The 17,956-nt window shown below is 37.1% G+C and overlaps 1 protein-coding gene and 1 long non-coding RNA gene across 5 annotated transcripts in view; one reads left to right on the forward strand and one right to left on the reverse strand.

Annotated features, from left to right (window-relative positions):
• Window positions 1-130: 130 nt before the first annotated feature.
• On the forward strand, window positions 131-16,792 carry Gngt1 (G protein subunit gamma transducin 1). 4 transcript variants are annotated; one of them, XM_071612369.1, is made up of 4 exons: window positions 131-312; window positions 10,489-10,558; window positions 13,864-13,969; window positions 16,600-16,792. In XM_071612369.1, the coding sequence occupies exons 2-4, from the start codon at window positions 10,518-10,520 to the stop codon at window positions 16,726-16,728; spliced, it is 276 nt and encodes a 91-aa protein (XP_071468470.1). In that variant the 5' UTR covers window positions 131-312; window positions 10,489-10,517; the 3' UTR covers window positions 16,729-16,792. The 4 variants fall into 4 exon arrangements, with proteins under 4 accessions (XP_071468470.1, XP_071468484.1, XP_071468479.1 ...); XM_071612383.1 differs by having other exon boundaries at window positions 13,867-13,969; XM_071612378.1 differs by having other exon boundaries at window positions 131-280.
• The window catches only part of LOC139705783 (uncharacterized), a 37,707-nt gene continuing 35,788 nt past the window's right edge, over window positions 16,038-17,956 (reverse strand). The window contains exon 3 of the long non-coding RNA XR_011707606.1: window positions 16,038-16,472. This is a non-coding gene — a long non-coding RNA (uncharacterized lncRNA). The remainder of the gene's footprint in view (window positions 16,473-17,956) is intronic.

Here is a 17,956-nt window from a genome sequence, read left to right on the forward strand (position 1 = left end):
ACCCCCACCTCCACGCCCCCACCCCACCCCCACCCGGCCCAGGCTGCTAAGTGTGTAGTGGGGAGAGGAATTCCCCACCAAGTTGAAAAGTTCAACCTGCCTCCCAAACTTTCTCTTGCAGCCAGAGGGGATGCCCAGAGTGCGTGGAGGGAAGTCGGAAAGCCAAAGGGAAATGACCTGTGACTGATTGCTCAATATTTCCAATTTGCAGCCTCGAGGAAGCCTTGAATCCACATCTCGGGAGCTTGGAGTGCACGTCTGAGAAGGGCTGAGAGAAAGTGTGAGTCACTAGCCACGGGTCTGACCAGAGAGGTACAATGGACTCTGTAGATTGGATTCATAATTTCAATGTACTTATATCTGTATTTCGATTGAATTCTAATTTACATTTAAGAAAATGCTCATAATGTATCTTAAGTGTTTAGATTTTCACAACTGTATATCCACAACTTCAAACAAGAATTAGAATATTTCTCTCATCTCAGAAAGTTCTCTCATACCTTTCCCAGAGTCGATCCATCCATCCCCAGGACAGGAGCAACCATTTCTGATTTCTGTCATCATATATTAGTTTTGCCTGATTTTGAATTTCATAGAAATGGAATCATAAAGTATGTACCATTTGCATTACTCTTGCTCAACTATTATTTTTGAAATACACCCGTGTCATTGTGTCAATAATTCATTCATTTTAATCCAATATGAGACTATACCACAAATATCCTGTTGTTGATTATATACAACAAATGTACTGTTTTTCTAGTTTGGGGCTGTGAAGTAAATGTGTGGATATGCAATTTTTATTACTCTTGAATTGAATACTTAGAAATATTAGAAACTGCCACACAATTTTCTGAAATGGTTGCATTGTTTTACATCCCCATCAGCCTTGTATAAGAGTAATAGCTATATGCTTTTGGGAAAGGAGCATACAAGTCCAGAGAGGTCCTTTTGAAGGATCCCGAGAAATTGACCAGATCAGCCCCTCCCAATTATTGCCTTAGGTCAGTACATCTGTTAAAAGTTTGTTACTTTTTAATATAAAATCCATATTGAGATGTTAGATGAAATGATGAAGATATTTTAGGATGGTAGTTTAAAGGTTTCTCTTGAGAAATGTGTCTTCCCTTCCTCCCCTTTTCCTCTTTGTATTTGACATTCTCTAGTTAATAATTATTCCTGACTTTCCATGGAGATACTGAAGGGAGTTGAAAGAAGTTCTCTTCCAAGTTTCTGGAAAACCCTGAAAACTTGCTCATAGTGGGTCAGTAGTCTGGGATATTTTGCACATCATGTCCTTTGTGTCAGTTTTCAACAGCCCTGACATCATACTGTAGAATCATATTCCTCAAAATAGTAACCTGTTCTGGAAATACTGTCAGTTTTGATTACCAGATATCTGTGATTAAGAATGATGGTCAGATCTATAAGAGTAAATGCCTAACTACAAACTCTCAAGGAGCAGGGAAAGGGAAGTTTGTATAGTTTCCATGGTGTAATGCTCTCATTATGACCAATTCCAACGGCCACTGCAGTTACCAGTGAATAACAGAGTCGGGTAGAGATGGATATAGTCAATTCTCCAGAGTCACCAGAGCATCATCCACTGAGGCAGCCAGTTTTGGAAGGACAAGAATCAGATTAGGACCTCCTAATACCTTCCAAATACTATTAGTGGAGGGAGATTTTAGCAAACATTTAGCCAGGATCATATTTAGAAGAAAAGTTAGCTTCAAGCTTACTTGTTCCCATTGTTCTGAATATAACAAAACATATCTCCTAAAACAGACATAAATAAAATTCAAAGATTGATACTGAATCAAGAGTTGTTACTTGGTATTGACTAATGACATTTATTTCTCTTCTTTGTTCTCAGCTACTGGAAATTTTTTGATCATCTACTACTCATATTTTTTTTAAAAAAATGAGCCTGAATCACAGCAAATATTTTGGGAAATTACATGTTGTATTGGAGAAATAGGCTTGGGAGTCAGAGGACACGTGGATTTTATTCCTTGCTCTTTTGAACAAGTTAAACTCTCAGAGCTTCAGTTTCATTCTCTGTTTAAAAAAAGAAAAGGCATTATTAATCACTCTACCACACAGACATGTTATGAGGATTAAATGGAAAGTGCTTAAGTATCCAAAAGACATTCATTCCCTTACACCATGGCATAGAGTCATCCGAATCATTCCCTATTCCATTTCCCATTGGGAAGCCTGGAACAGTTTATAGATGGTACATTGATTCTAATTAGGAAATAAAGCAAGTTGAACTGGACTTGTAGGACCGAAACCTGTGGCCTTGCTCCCATAGGCTCTTCTTGGTGAAGCTCGGAAGCCACCCCTGTACCCAGCAGGGGTCACACCAACCAGACACCATTTCGTGGTAGTTTCTTTCAAGAGAATAAGCTTCCAGGTGCTCTCAGTCAGAGCAGAATACTCAGTCCACTGTAGGCTATGGTGTGACTCATGGATTAGGAGCAGGAGTAGGACAAAGCAGGCCTCATGCTTCTTCTTAGGTGTAGTGGATAGACACAAGTTGAACTCAGTACTCTGAGAGGCACTTTAGAAACTTATATTCTTTCCTTTTTCTATGTGAAACAAGGTGCATCTTTAATGCCTCTTTGTCTACCATAGGAGGAAGGAGAATTGAACAAGAGTGATAGTTAGAAGGTTGGGACTGTTCAAGCCAGGTTGACACTAAGGAAATTACTCCGTTTAGGAGGAACACTTGAGTATTTTTGTATCCATGAAAAAAGACATCTTCCAGTGTACAGGGAATCTAAATTTCTCTGGGGGGATTACTCTAACATAACTGAATTTACAGGAGGGGCCATCTGGGAGGAGCAAAGTGACTCCCATGACTTTCAGAGGGATGTCACGTCTCTCCATGTCCTTACATGCGTATCTAGACCAAAAGGTTGCCACAAGCCTAAGGGGAATATTTCCTTTGTCCAGAGTCAACAGGAAATGTCATACTGGGAGGGAACTGGGGAAAACAGTCATCCAGATTGACTTGTCAATACCATACCCAGTGACAGTTACAGTGGTGATGACTAAAGAGAGAAGCTTGAAATAGTTTGAAATATGATAAAATTAAAAGTATGGAGTTCTTATAGTGTGGATGCCAAATGCTAAAAAAAAAATTTAATTGTGTTCATTTTACATCTGTATAAACTGAACCTAGGATGACAAAATATCTGGTCATGTTTACTTAATGCAATTGTGAGCAGAGTTGAAACCAGAACCCACAGTTCTTGGTTCTGTTCCTATAATCATTCTAACACACCCAGACCCAGGCTCTTCCTACTGTACCAAGACCTTAGAGGAGAATGTGAAGAGAATTAAAAGCATGTCAGCCACAGTGAGTCAGGAGTACCTGTGCATGTTGGATTTTTTACCCTGATCTCTTTCCCATCCTCTTTGGCCCCCAGAAGAATGAATCTGAGGTTAATCTGGATCATACTGGCCCATAGAATTTCCAAGCTTCAGTAAGATGCCCTGTCCTCTGCGATCCCCACAGGTTTCTTAGGCGATGAAGAATTTATGGAAAGGACTGAAGCAGACGATTTTTCTCTCTGCAGACACCTTAGGGAGATGTGGTATGTCTGGTATATGAGTGAATGATGAAAATTAATTGAACCCAGTGATTTGGGGATACATATTATATAACAGTCATTGAAGGAGTAACATTGGCAACCCCTTAATAAACAGACAGTTCTTGCTGCCTGGTAGTCTAAGCCCTATCAAAATAAAACCTGAAATGAGTCTGGCTGACACTAAGGAGGAGATCACACATCTGCTAAGAGAAGCAGTTAATCTCTTCTGAGAGATAAACAGTCAGGAGGGCTTTGTTAAAGTTTGGGCAACTCCTTCACCAACTAGGCATTTTTCTAACCAATTGGGCCCAGTCAGAAGCATTGACTCAAATTGCACCCTCTGTCAGACATAGTGTGAATTTGAGTGTATTGTGTAATAAAGAAGCCACACCAAAGGATGGGACAGTCTGTATGATGAATGTTTGCCATTCCTGTTCCCTCTAGAAAAAAAGAGAAAATGGAAGATATAATGTACCTCTGACTGTCATTATTTATTCATTCACCTATATAAAAAATAATTTGGTTAAATAATTAAAATGTTCCAGACTTTGTGCTATATATTTGGGAAACAAAGATAAACACACTAAGGGTTTCATAGCATAGTAGAATAAACAAATGAACTGTATACAACCTGTTTACAATATAGTGTTTTTATTACAACATTAAAAATATGTTCCATGGTCTATGGGCTCATATAAGAGGAAGTATGCAAAGGTCAATTCAAAATAAATTAAATATATACCAACATACCTGACACTACATCTTCTATGCAGAGACTCATTCTCTAATCAGATAGGTGATTTGGTTGGTCATTTTAGTTGCTATAGCTCTAGCAGAATATTGCCTTCTGTAGAGAAACAAAATGATAGAAACCTCTTTTCTCTGTTTCCTGCGTATATGTTCCTTCAAATGCCTACTCATGATGTAGACCATCTTTTCTCTCACTTAATGGGACAAATTTTTAATTATGTATGACACCCAGAAAGTTGGGACCAATTTTGAACCATTTTATCCAAGATCTTCCACATAAGCACAGCCTCATTGTCTACTTAAAACTGCAGTATGGCTTGTCAAGCTACTAGACAGTGGCATGTCAAGAATGGAGTAAGAAAAATTTCTCCCTACTTACGGGACACTCAATAGCAATAACAATAGTAAGGAGCACCATAATGTTTATTGAGAGCTTGCATTATGCTTTGCCTTCCTCAGTTCAGTATGTCCCCCACCATAACCACTTGAGGAAAATTCTTTATTCTCCTTACTCTATAGTAAGTTAACCAAAGCTTCAGACGAACACTTGACTTTCCCCAAGCTACATAGCCAGCACAGGCAATCTGAGTCCTGACCCCTGGTCTCACTCACTGTAGGCACATCCTTTTCTTTCATATTTCCAAAAGATGAAGTCAGGCTTATTACATACAGGCTGAATAGTCCTCATCCAAAATGCTTGAGACAATAAGTGTTTTGAATTCGGGATTTTTCTTAACTTTGGAATTTTGCATACACAAACGTATTGGAGATGGGACCCAAGTCTAAACACAGATTCATTTATGTTTGGTATACACCTTATTGCATAGCCATAAGGCAATTTTATATAATATTTTTAGTTCATTTGCATTTTGACTGTGATCAGTCACATGAGGTCAGTCATGAAATTTTCCACTTGTGATTTGTAAATGCTCAAAAAGTTTTGTATTTTGAAGCATTTTGGATTTTGGCTTTGGGGATTAGGGTTGCTCAACCTGAAGTGTTTAGGATCCTGGTTCAGTACCTGGACAGCCATATCTCAGATTTCATTTTTAACCAAACATGAAGTTTACAATTCATTCGAGAGAAAACAGACAGCTACAATGCAAATACATTGCCATGATGCTCTAAGAGGAACATCTGCCAAAAATTGATAATCAGATTAGAGGATTGAGAGAGCTAATCACAGAAGTCCTCATTTTCAGGGTTATATTTAGCATAAATTAATAGACCTTGACCTTTCAAATGTAGAGACACCTTTTCCTTGCAAAAAATATTTTCATTTTTATAGGAGAGCCAAAATCTGACATCAGTTATGCATTAATGACTGAAGTACCATATGCCCTTCAAATGTCGATTTGTTCCAGCTTTATGTGGAAAAGCTTTCGTATCTTAAATCAAGCAAGAGGACCAAGCTGCCATAAGGGGTAGAGGAGGCAGCAGATGCAGTTTGAAAGTGACATATATCTCCTAAGACTCTCACCATTACCTATTAGCTGAGGGGAAAACTAGTTTAACTGAGACTTCTGTACCGGCAGAGAGTTGCATATGCTGGTCTGGACTGCACATAACTCCCAACCAGGGAAGTGTGAGTTATTCCTGCCGGCCAAATGAATCTCCTGTATTCCCAATCTTCCTTTTTCTCTCACAGTGGAAGTAATACTCTGGCCAGAGACCAACCCCCTTCATGGGGTATCATGGAGACTAACAGGAAAACATTTCAGGAATGAGGAAGAATTTGAAATCGCTAATCTTGAGAGATAAATTGGACAAATGTAGATGGATATGTGGTCTTGGGTGTTCTTAGTGACAGCTGCTTTGCAAGGGTGTACAGGGACTCAGCCCTCCAGTAAGATGTGGCAACATAATCGTTGCCCTTGAGGCACTTCCTGTTCTTTCTCTTCCCCATATGGAAGTTTAATTAGAAGAGAAAGTGGGAGAAAGAGCAGATAAGAAAGTGGAGGTGGATAGTGACAGGAACAACTTTCATTAAGTTTGGTGGAACAGCAAGGAGTGAAACAAAGCTCTAATGGAAAAGGGACATGGAGTCATGATTGAAAATACATCAGAGAGAGCATTACACATGGAAAATATTAAAATCTGGGGGTGAGTGCTTACAGGTTAGAGAGGGGCAGAGCTGATTTTGTAGAAATAAAGTGAATGAAGCCCTTGAATAGACAAGAAGAGAAAGGACCCAGAGTAATGGCCAGGGGGTTTTCCTCTACTGAATTGCTACAATTTCTCAATTTATCTGTCCTTTTCCTCTGGCTGAACATTAAAAATTGGGATGACTCAAGGCTCACCCTTAAGAACTTTCCTCTAAATGTACTCTTCTTTTTATGTGATTTCAAAAAACTAAAACTATCAACTGCACACACTCATATATTTACATAAACATAAAATTGTGTCATCTTTGATCTCTCCTCTCTTCTGAATTCCAAATATTAATTTCTTCTTAACATCTCCACTTGGATGTCTAATAGATTTATCCAGCATTATATTTCCTGAGCTGAAGTCTTGATTATAAATCCCCATTTCCTATAAAACCCCATTTCCTCTTTTCTGATAAATGACACGTAGATACTAAGATTCTCAAGGCAAAAACTCTGGAATTACTCTTTACACCTCCATCCTATCTTTACCAAATCCATTAATGTTCCCATCATTTCTAGCTCCAAATCATATTTTTAATCTGCATGTATCTTTTATAACCATGGCAAATAACCATTGTAATTTAAATCTATCAGCTCTTAAGGAACCACTAGATTAGGTTCTTGCTGAAACTCTTGTTTCACTTGTTTCCCACTCAACCCCTACAAAGCAATCAGAGTAATTTTTATACATCACACACCACATCACAATTCCCTATTCCTTTAATATAAAATCACAGCTCTTCAGTAGCTTCTCAGTTTATTCCTCACCATGATTTGCAAGGCTCTTTGTGATCCTATATTGTCTCCCTTAATTCACTCTTATTTGATTTTACTGTGTTCAAGTTCCACTGTATTTTCTAATCTCCTAGTTCAATCAGCTTGTTCCCACCTCAGACCCTGGTGTGAGCCATTCCACCTGCTTAGCCCTTATCCCTGTACCAAATTCTCATCTCCTGATCTTCATATCTGTCTCCTTAGGAGCTGAGGAGACAACAGGAGCTAAGAAAGTTGATTTTGTTTACTGCTTCAACCCCACAGGAATATTTACCAAGTAATTACCCCCTGGTAATTACTTGGTAAATATTTACTGAATAACAAATAGTGTTAGCTGCTATCATTTGATCAGCCCAGATAGAAACACAGAAAAAAAAGTGAAAAGATACCAGGATATACATGCATGGCATGTGAACATTCAGCAAAGTGACTGGCAGATGGTAGGGGCACAAATATCATAAGCTAATAATTAAAGCATCTCACTTAATCCTTGGGACACAAACTCCCTCTTTGTTAATATCATCTCATCTCTCTCCTTTTAGAGTGCCTTGGGATGATCTTATCCTGGGTGTCCTCATCCATTTTCATGGCTCTCCCCTTCAAGAACTGCCTGTTGAAAAGAATGGCTAACAGTTTTCTCAAACTTAGTGTTCCAGGACTTTCTGATCTCAGGAAATAGCAAAACTCTTCTTTGTTTCTCAGGCAAAGAAAAAAATCAGATTCATTTCCATCACCACCTTTTTTTTTTTTAACTCAGCATTTGTTCTGTCAGCAGATCCTATTGTATTTACTTTCAAAATATATCTAGGATCTTGCCAGCTGTCCCCAAATCCATTCCTAACATTCTGGTTTTACCTATCATCCTATCTTACCTCAGTTACTGCAATTGCTGTTCCCTGCCACTCTCGGCTCCCTATGAACTAATCTCCAAATAGCTGCCAGAATGACCCTGCCAAAATATGTGACAGATAATGTCACCCTATTATTGAAAGGTCCCTAATGTTCCCTAAGTCACTCAGAATACAGCACATCTTCACAGTTGCCTGTGAAAACTCCATGGGCCCTGATTTCCTGTACTGCTTTCCCCTGTAGTCACTAGGCTCCTCAGATTCACGCCTGCTCGCTGCTGCCCTGCCCTTGCCGTGCCCTGGGATGATCATCTCTTAGATACTTGCATAGCCCACTCTCATGGGTCTTCACTCCAGGAGCATTGTCTCAGAATGGCCTCCATGACCACTTTCTGTAGTTGAAACATTTTTTTTTTTTTTGCTACCAGGGATTAAACCCAGGGGCACTCAACCACTGAGCCACATCCCAGCCCTTGTTTATTCTTTATTTTGAGACACCATTTCACTCACTAAGTTGCTTAGGGCCTCTCTAAGTTACTGAGGCTGACTTTGAACTTGAAATCCTCCTGCCTCTATAGTTAAAACATTTCTGACACTCCTATTCTTACTCTTTTCTTCATTTACATGTTTCCTTAGCAGTTATTACAATTTAAATTAGTTATAACTTACTTTTGTATATTGTTATTGTTTTTCTTCCTCACTAGAATAATATTTTTTGTTTTTATTCCCCCTCTCCTACTGCCAACCATCTAGAATTGTGTCTAGCACATAAGAGTTGCTCACTACATATTTGTGGGATGAATGAACAAAATGTTAGCTGTTAATCTTTTATAGTCCTAAGTAAAATATTAGGATGAAAAAGAATAGTGTAAGGTAAGTTACATACATATGATTTCAAATTTAATATAGTGGATTTTTTTCTGAAAATTTGTGTCAAACTGAATGTTTACAAATTAGATAATATTTGGAATATACAGGCAACATTTCTATTTCAAGGAACTGGTGATTAAACCTCTGTATAAAACAAAGGAATTTTGAGCACTAACTTGAATGACTTTTCCTTAATCTAGGCCCTCATAAGTTAAATATTTTATTTATCAGTTTTTTTTTGATGCACACTTAAAAACAGAAAACAGGCAGCCTTTGAACCTTATTCTAGCTCATATTAATTCTAAAATAAATTCACAAGAAATGTAAAGGAAACTTCGAAAGATATTAGAGACCCTTAACACATTTTATATAATTCTATCCTCCCAAAATGTTCAAAATGAATTTTGAAAAAAGAAACCACTAATGCTGATGGAGCAAAGGAAGCCCCAGGCCTCTGTCAATAGCCACCATGACTTGATTGCATTGCTAAGTGCATCTGCCTTTCTTTTCTACATTTGGTCAATATGAACTTTTTTTAAAAGAAAATTAATGTATGGAGGTTGTTTGCATAAAAAAAATATTATGTGTTTACAGAAAGTACATAATGAACTATGCTGTTTAGCTTCCATTTCTTTATGAGAAACTGCCCACTTGGCAATCCTTTAGACAGATATTGTTGGCCATATTTGGCTAGTAAGAACCCATCCTGGTGTTTAAGACCAAGGAGATTCAAGACAATGTGTGTTCTAGCTTGCTCTCTCTCATCTAGGGCTATATGATCACAAATCTCATCTAATCCAGAGTCTGGCTGTTTAAGAAATATTTTATAGTGGCCCATCTAAAACCATCAATATGGTGCTTGGATTGTAATTAAGGAGTTTTTTTAAATTCAGCAAATTATAAAGAATGAAAATGGTTTTAATATGAAAATATTCATCATGACTATATATAAAAAAAAGTGGTCAAATATTTCTAATGTGTAGAATCACCAAGGATACAGCAGCTAAGAATACCAACTGACACATATACCAAGCTATGTGGGCAGTTAATGATATGATTTTCTGGAAACAACGTAAACAACTTTCTGCAAATAATTATTGGTGCATGATCTCTACTCTATTTAGTAAATATTTTCATTATTGTAAAATTCAGTGTGTATAACACCATGAAATACGTTTTATGTTTTTATCTAAAATGAAGTTAGATTTAAGGTCAAATAATATAATTTTTTTTACTATGTAGATGTTTGACATGATATTTGACAGTCATGTTGGCTTTGGAAGAGTTCAACTTATGCATTAAGGTCTTGGGAAATGCAAGATATCTGACATCCAGCATTCACACCCACAAAATCTATTAAAAACCACAACAAATAATCTGACTTATTTTCAAAAATCTCCTGTAGGGGGCAGTATTGCTCCCATTGAGAACTTCTATGAATGGAGTACAATTCTGAGATTCTTCCTCCCACTCCTCTCTGCTTTGCTTTTTCAGCACCTTGGATTCTCTAATGGTAGTGCAAGATGAAAGAAAAGGTAAAAAGGCAAAGTCTCCTTCTTCACAGGTATGTTTTCCTGTGGGTGGGCTTATTGGGGTATGGATCTTTGGGTTGATTGAGGATGATTAGTAGTTGGGCCAGTAATGTTATCTAGCTCCTCTTAAGACTTCCCATGGAGAAGTGAACTAACCTGAAAGCTTAAAATACAAGGGAATGGGGTAGGATTTAGTTCCATTTATTGCCAACTCTGAATTTTGTATGTTATTCTATAGAATTGTTTGAAAAACAATTCCTCTCCTGTAACACTAATTTGAGAGAAGTGCACTGGAAGTGAAAACACCCCCAAACAGAAATCAAATACCTGGTGTGGTAAGCTCAGCTTTACTGCCTCTTAATGGGTGATGTTGAACACTTAAAGATGCTAGGCCACGTTTGCCTCATTTGAAAAACAGGACAGAGAGTAAAGGAGACAAAGTTATATATGAATTCTTTGATCCCTTGACTCTAATATAACTGTAAATATTAGGAATCTCCATGCAGACAATGTACAATGTCCTCCCTTGTGTGGCTGGGTGTCCTCGAAGGAGTGAAAATTGTGATCTACTCTTTTTTTCTTTTAATACAAGAACTGTGGCATAGATTTTGGCGAGCTTCCTAGAGTCTTCCTCAAAACGAAGTGATTTTTAAAAAAATGATTATATGTTATTAAACATGGTAAATCACAGAATTTTAGAGTTGAGACATCACTTGTTAATACATGAAGTCAGATAATTTGCAAGTTTTTCTATATCTAGGTGAATTTTATGACATAGGTTAAGTAAACTTACCACCACTTGCTGATTCTCTTCTGTATACCAGACAAGATCCAGAACATTGGGTAGTGGTGAGGACACAAACTTATGAAATGTATGGCCTCTCTACTAACAGTTAACTATTTTAGACTGGGTTTCCTAGAAGCCAAGTCTAAGACAGGGATTCTTACCCAGATGGTTTATTGAGGGTAATCTCTCAGGTGGAAATCTCTGAAGAAGTGAGGAAAACTGGATGGGGCAGAAATTAGTCAAAAATGTAATTTCAGAAATCAAGTATCATCCTGAAATTCTGGAACTCTGGTAATTTCTCAACTACAACTAAGATTTTCAACCAAGAAACAAAGTCCAAAGCTGCTAGATTCAGCCAGCCATTTGCTACACTTAGATCACCCTCAGGGATAGGTAAGGACAGAGTCTTCCAGGTGTTACAGGTGAAATTGTTCCCGTCAGTCAAGAGCCAATTTGCACAGAACATCTGCCCATGACAGTTAATACCTGTAGCTGCTAGAGAATGGGTACCTCAACCTAGAAAAGAGGTTTCTGTTTTTTTAAAGAATAGAATATCTTCAAGGTGGGCCTGGTAACTCTGGAGACTGAGGCAAGAGGATCAGGAGTTCGAGGCCAGATTCAGCAATTTAATGAAAAACCTCAGCAGCTTGGGAGACCATGTCTCAAAATAAACAAATAAATAAATAAATAGGGATAAAGATGTAGCTCAGTGGTTAAGTGCACCTGGGTTCAATGCCCAGTACAAAAACAAAACAAAACAAACTTCAACCTAGTATTGCTCCTATTTTCCAGTAAACCAAGGCATGGCCAGGTTAGATAATTTGGTCAAGGCCACACAGCTAGCAAGTCAAAGATGTTTTTTTGTTGTTGTTGTTGTTGTTTGTTTGTTTGTTTTTTTGCATCATATAGTATAACTTCCTGGAATAGAGAAAAATAAATCTTAAGTACTGTCCCAGATTTGCTAAGTCAAAAGCTCTTTGATTGGGCTCATGTTTAATAAGATATGTGCTCTCATTAAGGAATTAAAAATACATTCTGAAAATAATACACTATTTTTACTATACACCAAAGAAATTCTTAAACACACTGCAGTGTGAAGTATGAGAAGTTTTTCAATGTGGAGAAAAGTTGTGCAAAGGACAAAATAAGCAGATAAAACTAGCAGAAATACTTGTGAGGTTTTATACATAGCCTGAAATTGGGTAAGAAGGAAGAATAAATTTGAGAATGGGCTGTCAAATATCAGACAATTATTGCACAGGAAGAAATGATCTCTTTATTGTCAGATTGTTTCTTAAAGAATATAACACCCAAAACACAATGATATATGAAACACTGGGTTCAGTGCCCAAAGAGTATTCTTGTCTGTCTACTGGCCTTTGCTGCATGACAGTTAACCCCCCAAATACCCTAAATTACCTCTTTCCTAAAGAGGAAAAGAATATTATAAGACTGGGAAGGGAAACAATATTTCCTTAAAGGTTCTGGAAGTGAAAACATTGTATTAATACAAGGAAATAAGTTCACGCCTATATATTATTAGCAGAGTATTTTCATGCAGACATTCAATGTCATGTTCTCTGAAATGACATATGATCTGAATATGTGTACTTTCAAAAAAGCACTTCCTTATAAAAATTAAACTAAAGAGACAAAATAGAAAAAGAGAAGACCAGAGAAGGAAAAAATTGAATTCATTGGCTACAATGAAATTCTTTCCAGGCAATTTCATAGGAGTACTAGGCTAGAAAGCATCTTCCCCATTACGTGTTGGTTTAATTGAGGAAAAGAGATCTCTAACAAGTCAGAAGAGTCTGTTCTTCTCATGTGATGTGCATTGGTAGATCAGACTCCTTGTGTTCTCTTTAACCTGTTACATCTGCTCATCAGCATTATGCAATTCATTATAACATCTATATACAAATTCCAGGTATTGTGTGGAGAAACACTTTTAAGTAATATACTAATTTTTTTTCTGATCAAGAAGGTTGTTTGTTTACTCTATTTTTATTTTGTTGGTTCACATTTCAGTCCATTACCTATAATAAATTTATACTGACACTTTTTAGATACTTTTCCTTTAATACCAGATTAAATACTCTAGCAATTTAGGGGATTAATGGGTAGTCCTCAAAATGACCTTAAACTCAGTTAAATGGTATAAATTATGGAGTGGAGGGCTTGACACCAGAGTTGAGGGTTGAAAACCTAAAGTTCGCAAAGTGCAAAAGACCAGGGGAAAAGAGGAGACTTAAATTTTTTGGTTATATGCTAACTAAACTGACACCTCCTACAAACTACTGGCAGGTGTGAGAGTCAAACGCTTGCTTTAATCATATTAGTGAAGATTATAGTGAAGCTTTGAAACCCCAAGGCTAGTGTGCAGTGCTAGAGTGATTCAGAGAGAGCTCGCAAGAAATTCACTGTCTTAAGAAATTTAAAATAAAAACCAAGAGCAGTTTGCTTAGTAAGTTAAGAGCCGAGGGAAGAGCTAAGACTGGATTGAAGTCCAGAAATTCAGCTGTTTGAGTTAACACTATATTTTTACAGCAGGCAAAAGATGCCAGTGATCAATATTGAGGACCTGTCAGAAAAGGACAAATTGAAGATGGAGGTTAACCAACTCAAGAAAGAATTGGCACTGGAAAGGGTACTGGTAAGTTGCAGCTCTCCTTAGAATTTTATTTTAAGCAAGAGGTGCTCTGGGAATCCCAGGTTATAAAACATTGACTGTTGTTGCTGTTTATCTATTATATACCCAAGCGACTCAATGTGCTTAAAAATGAATTATTCATGTAAAAATTCATTAGAGATTAAGAAAGTTAAACACGAAGATTATGTCTCTGATTTAGACTCTAGGTCAAGGGTTGAAAAACTGTTGTCCCTAGACCAAGATCAGCCCTTCCTTAACCTGTTTTTTGTATGACCATTAAGCTAAAAAACATTTTCACATTTTAAAAGAGTGGCTAAAAATAAAGAAAGTAAGAAGGAGAGAGAAAGGAGAAAGGAAGAGAGGAAGTAAGGAACACGAGAAGAGAAGGATGAAGGGAGAGAGGAAAAGAAGGGGAAAGAGACTAGATTTTAGTGAAGCATTAAAATGAAACAATGCATGTAGACATTTTGTTTGTACTTTTCTAAATTTTCTTTACATGCAATATTTTGATGTTGTCGAAGTCTTTAAATCATGACCTCATCCTCTCCAGCACTGTCCTGGGCAGTAATGAATGAGTACATTCTATTCTTCTTTTGCAACTAAGGATGACTTCTGGCACAAAAACTCACTGGTTTCTTCCAAAAGCATCTGAGACCTCTTGGAAAATGGTTACCAAGAGTTCTCTGCCACTAGAAGGGGTAGACATGGCAAACTAATTAATTGTCCACCAAACAAATAGTGACTAAAGCTTGGAAAATGTAGATCTGTACTTTAGATTTCTTCATTTTAGGAAAGTTAGCAGAACTCAAACTCCTCCACAAATGATAGCAGCATATCTTACATTTTTGAAGAATACATAATTTTATCAAGACAAAGTGCAAAGGGGGTTTATATTCTTTTCATACCTTGCTCAAAATTCTTAGTCCCAATCAAAATTAGGTTTTTAGCTTATCTGATGCGTATAATTGCCTCAAAGTCCCCTGTTGCCCTTTCATACAGACAAAACATGTTTTTATGTAAAGATAAAATTGAATCCACAGCTAGTACAAAAGCTTGGAAAACACACTCTTTGACTTAAAGTTCTTATCTTTCTATTTTGAGGAAAATAAAGTTTTGGTGTTTCTTTTTCTCCATTACTCAACATCTCCCAGCTATTTGAAGTCAAAGTGATCTAATATCGGACTGTAAGAACTTTCTCTCTCTCCTTCTTGCTCTAGAGATAAACACACACCTACCCCCCACACACACATATTCACACACAAACATCCACATTTGTCTTAGTCTGTTGAGGCTGCTGGAACAGAATATCATGTACTAAGGATGAGTTCTGGTACAAAAACTCACTCAATGGGTGGCTCATAAACAACAGAAATTTATTTCTCACAGTTCTGCAACAATGGTAATTCCAAGATCAAGGGCCTGCTCCCTGTTCATACACTACAATGAATATCTTTTCTTTTCACTGTGTTCTTACCTGGCCAAAGAGGCAAGGGAGCTCTCTGGGGTCTCTTTTATAAGGACACTAATAGCTCATTCATGAGGGCTCTACCTTCATGATCTAATCACTCTCATAAGACTCCATTTTCTAATACTATCACATCAAGGCTTAGGATTTCAACATATAAATTTGGGGAGACACAAATATTCAGACACACACACATACATACACATATATCAATATAAATAAATAAATAAATATATATATATATGACATAAAGATTTTACTTGAAAAAAATCAATGGATTGTTTAATAATTTAAGAAATGGTCACTGAATAAACTTCCAAAAATGAAGTATTTCTGTGTTACTGTCATGAATAACATTAATTGAAAACAAAATAAATTGAAGCTAAAAGCATGAATAAGTGGATCCCATACCGACTAGTACTACACACATTTGTAGTTACATGTGTATACAACATTGCCTCTCTCCTCTCTTTCTGGCTGAGTCCATTAAAACACTAAAGCCTGTTTTTTGTGGTTGTTGTTTTTGTTGTTTTATTTTTTCATTAAGCTGTGATAATAATGTTACAGGTGAGTTGGGGGCAAACTCATAAACATGAGAGACTCAGCTCAGTACATACTTATTTATTGAGCACTAACTAAATGCACATTCTGCTATGAATGCCTGGGATACATTAAAAAAACCAGCCAAAGTTTCCAACTCCACAGAGCTCATGTAGAGCACTGTCATGGTCAGTCCTTGTAGACGAGTTTAAAATGAAGTACACATATGTATTTCTGCGAATCCAGGATGGTGATAAGCTTGGAATTTAAAATTACTCATCCCCTTCTATCTTTACTAGTCACTTTTTGGAATGAGGAAGAAGATTTAATTAATATTCACTTGTGCTCCAGTTGTGTTCGATCCCTGGATCTTGTCTCCTTTGAAGCTGAAGGCAGGTTCTGCTGGGAACCTTCCCTGGAATGTGGCCAGTGTCTGTAAATATTCAGGAGGATGAGTTGGGGGCAGCTCTTTCTTCTTCTATGTAAAAAGCACATATGCATCTGCAGAAAACAGAAAGAATCATTTGTAAAGATACAACGTGAAAGTTTACTGTAATAAATAAATTCTCAAAATCTACAGTATTCTGTTTTATACCATATGAGTTATCTCTTTCTCCTTCCTCTTAAGGTGTCCAAATGTTGTGAAGCAGTAAGGGATTATGTTGAAGAAAGATCTGGGGAAGATCCTCTAGTAAAAGGTATCCCAGAAGACAAAAATCCCTTCAAAGAGCTCAAAGGAGGCTGTGTAATTTCATAAAGAAAAAAAAGTCTTTAGAATATCTGTAATTGTAAAGAAAATGTGATTTTTTTCTCATGTATAATCAAACATGCACATGAATGTTTAAATTTATAAATGTAAACTTTAATAAAAACTGGGATTAACAACAGATGATTTTATGTTTTTCTTAAGATAGTTAGCACAGGGTTTAACACATAATTGACAATAAATATTGATGAAATCTTCTTTAAAAACGGTTACAATTGTTTTTTAACTAATCTCTTAGTATTGGAAGTTATGAGCAGACAGTAAATATTTTGTTTCTTCACTTTCCTTTCAATACTCATAATATTCTACTTTGAAATGTTACAAGTTAGACATGTTTTTCTCAACCTTTCTCTTGGTCACAGAATTAGGAAGTCTATTGTTTTGACACACTGATGACCTATCTTGGCAGGATATGTGCTGCAAGGGTTTTGTTCTTGATGATTTTTGTTTCCCTTTCTCCTTACCCCAAGTCAATGGAGATGGTTTTAATGTAACCTCTTTCTCCATTCTTACCCAACTCTACTTCTCACCAGTAATGTGATTTCCCCCCAGAATGCTAACTGGATTAAGGGTTCAGTCTGTGGTCACTGAAGCATAGTGAATTTAACTAGCAACAGGATAAAAGTTATTAGAATGGACTTAGAAACCAGAGGGTTCTGGTTCTGCCACTTTCTTGCCTAACTGACTTTGGATGTTCCTTAATTCTTTCTAAATCTTTGTTTGCTTTAGTCAGCTTTTGTGTTGCTGCGACTAAAATACCCAATGTGAACAACTTAGAGGAGGAAAAGGTTATTCTGGTTTATAGTTGCAGGGGTCTTAAACTCCGTTGCTTTGGGCCCAAGATGAGGCAGAACATCCTGGGAGAAGGGCCCAGAAGAGAAAAGCTCCTCAGCTCCTGGTGGGGTCAGAAAGCAGACGTGGGGGCTACAGAGAACAACCCTTCCAGAGCATACCCCCAGTGACCCACCTCTTCTAGTCATGCCCCTCACCTGCCTATGACCACCATCTAGTTTGAATCATCCATTCAAACTAGGATAATTAGGTTACAGCCCTTATAACCTAGTCATTTACTTCTGAATAACCTAACAGGAACTTTTTGGGGACACCTCATGCCCAAACCATAATGCAATTCTTCTACTGGAAATTGAAGATGATAATGGTTCTAACTACTCTTATGGGATTTAAATAATATACTAGAACAACTATAACATGTAGCATA

This window comes from Marmota flaviventris, chromosome 1, assembly GCF_047511675.1.
Source record: "Marmota flaviventris isolate mMarFla1 chromosome 1, mMarFla1.hap1, whole genome shotgun sequence".
Taxonomy (NCBI): Eukaryota; Metazoa; Chordata; class Mammalia; order Rodentia; family Sciuridae; genus Marmota; species Marmota flaviventris.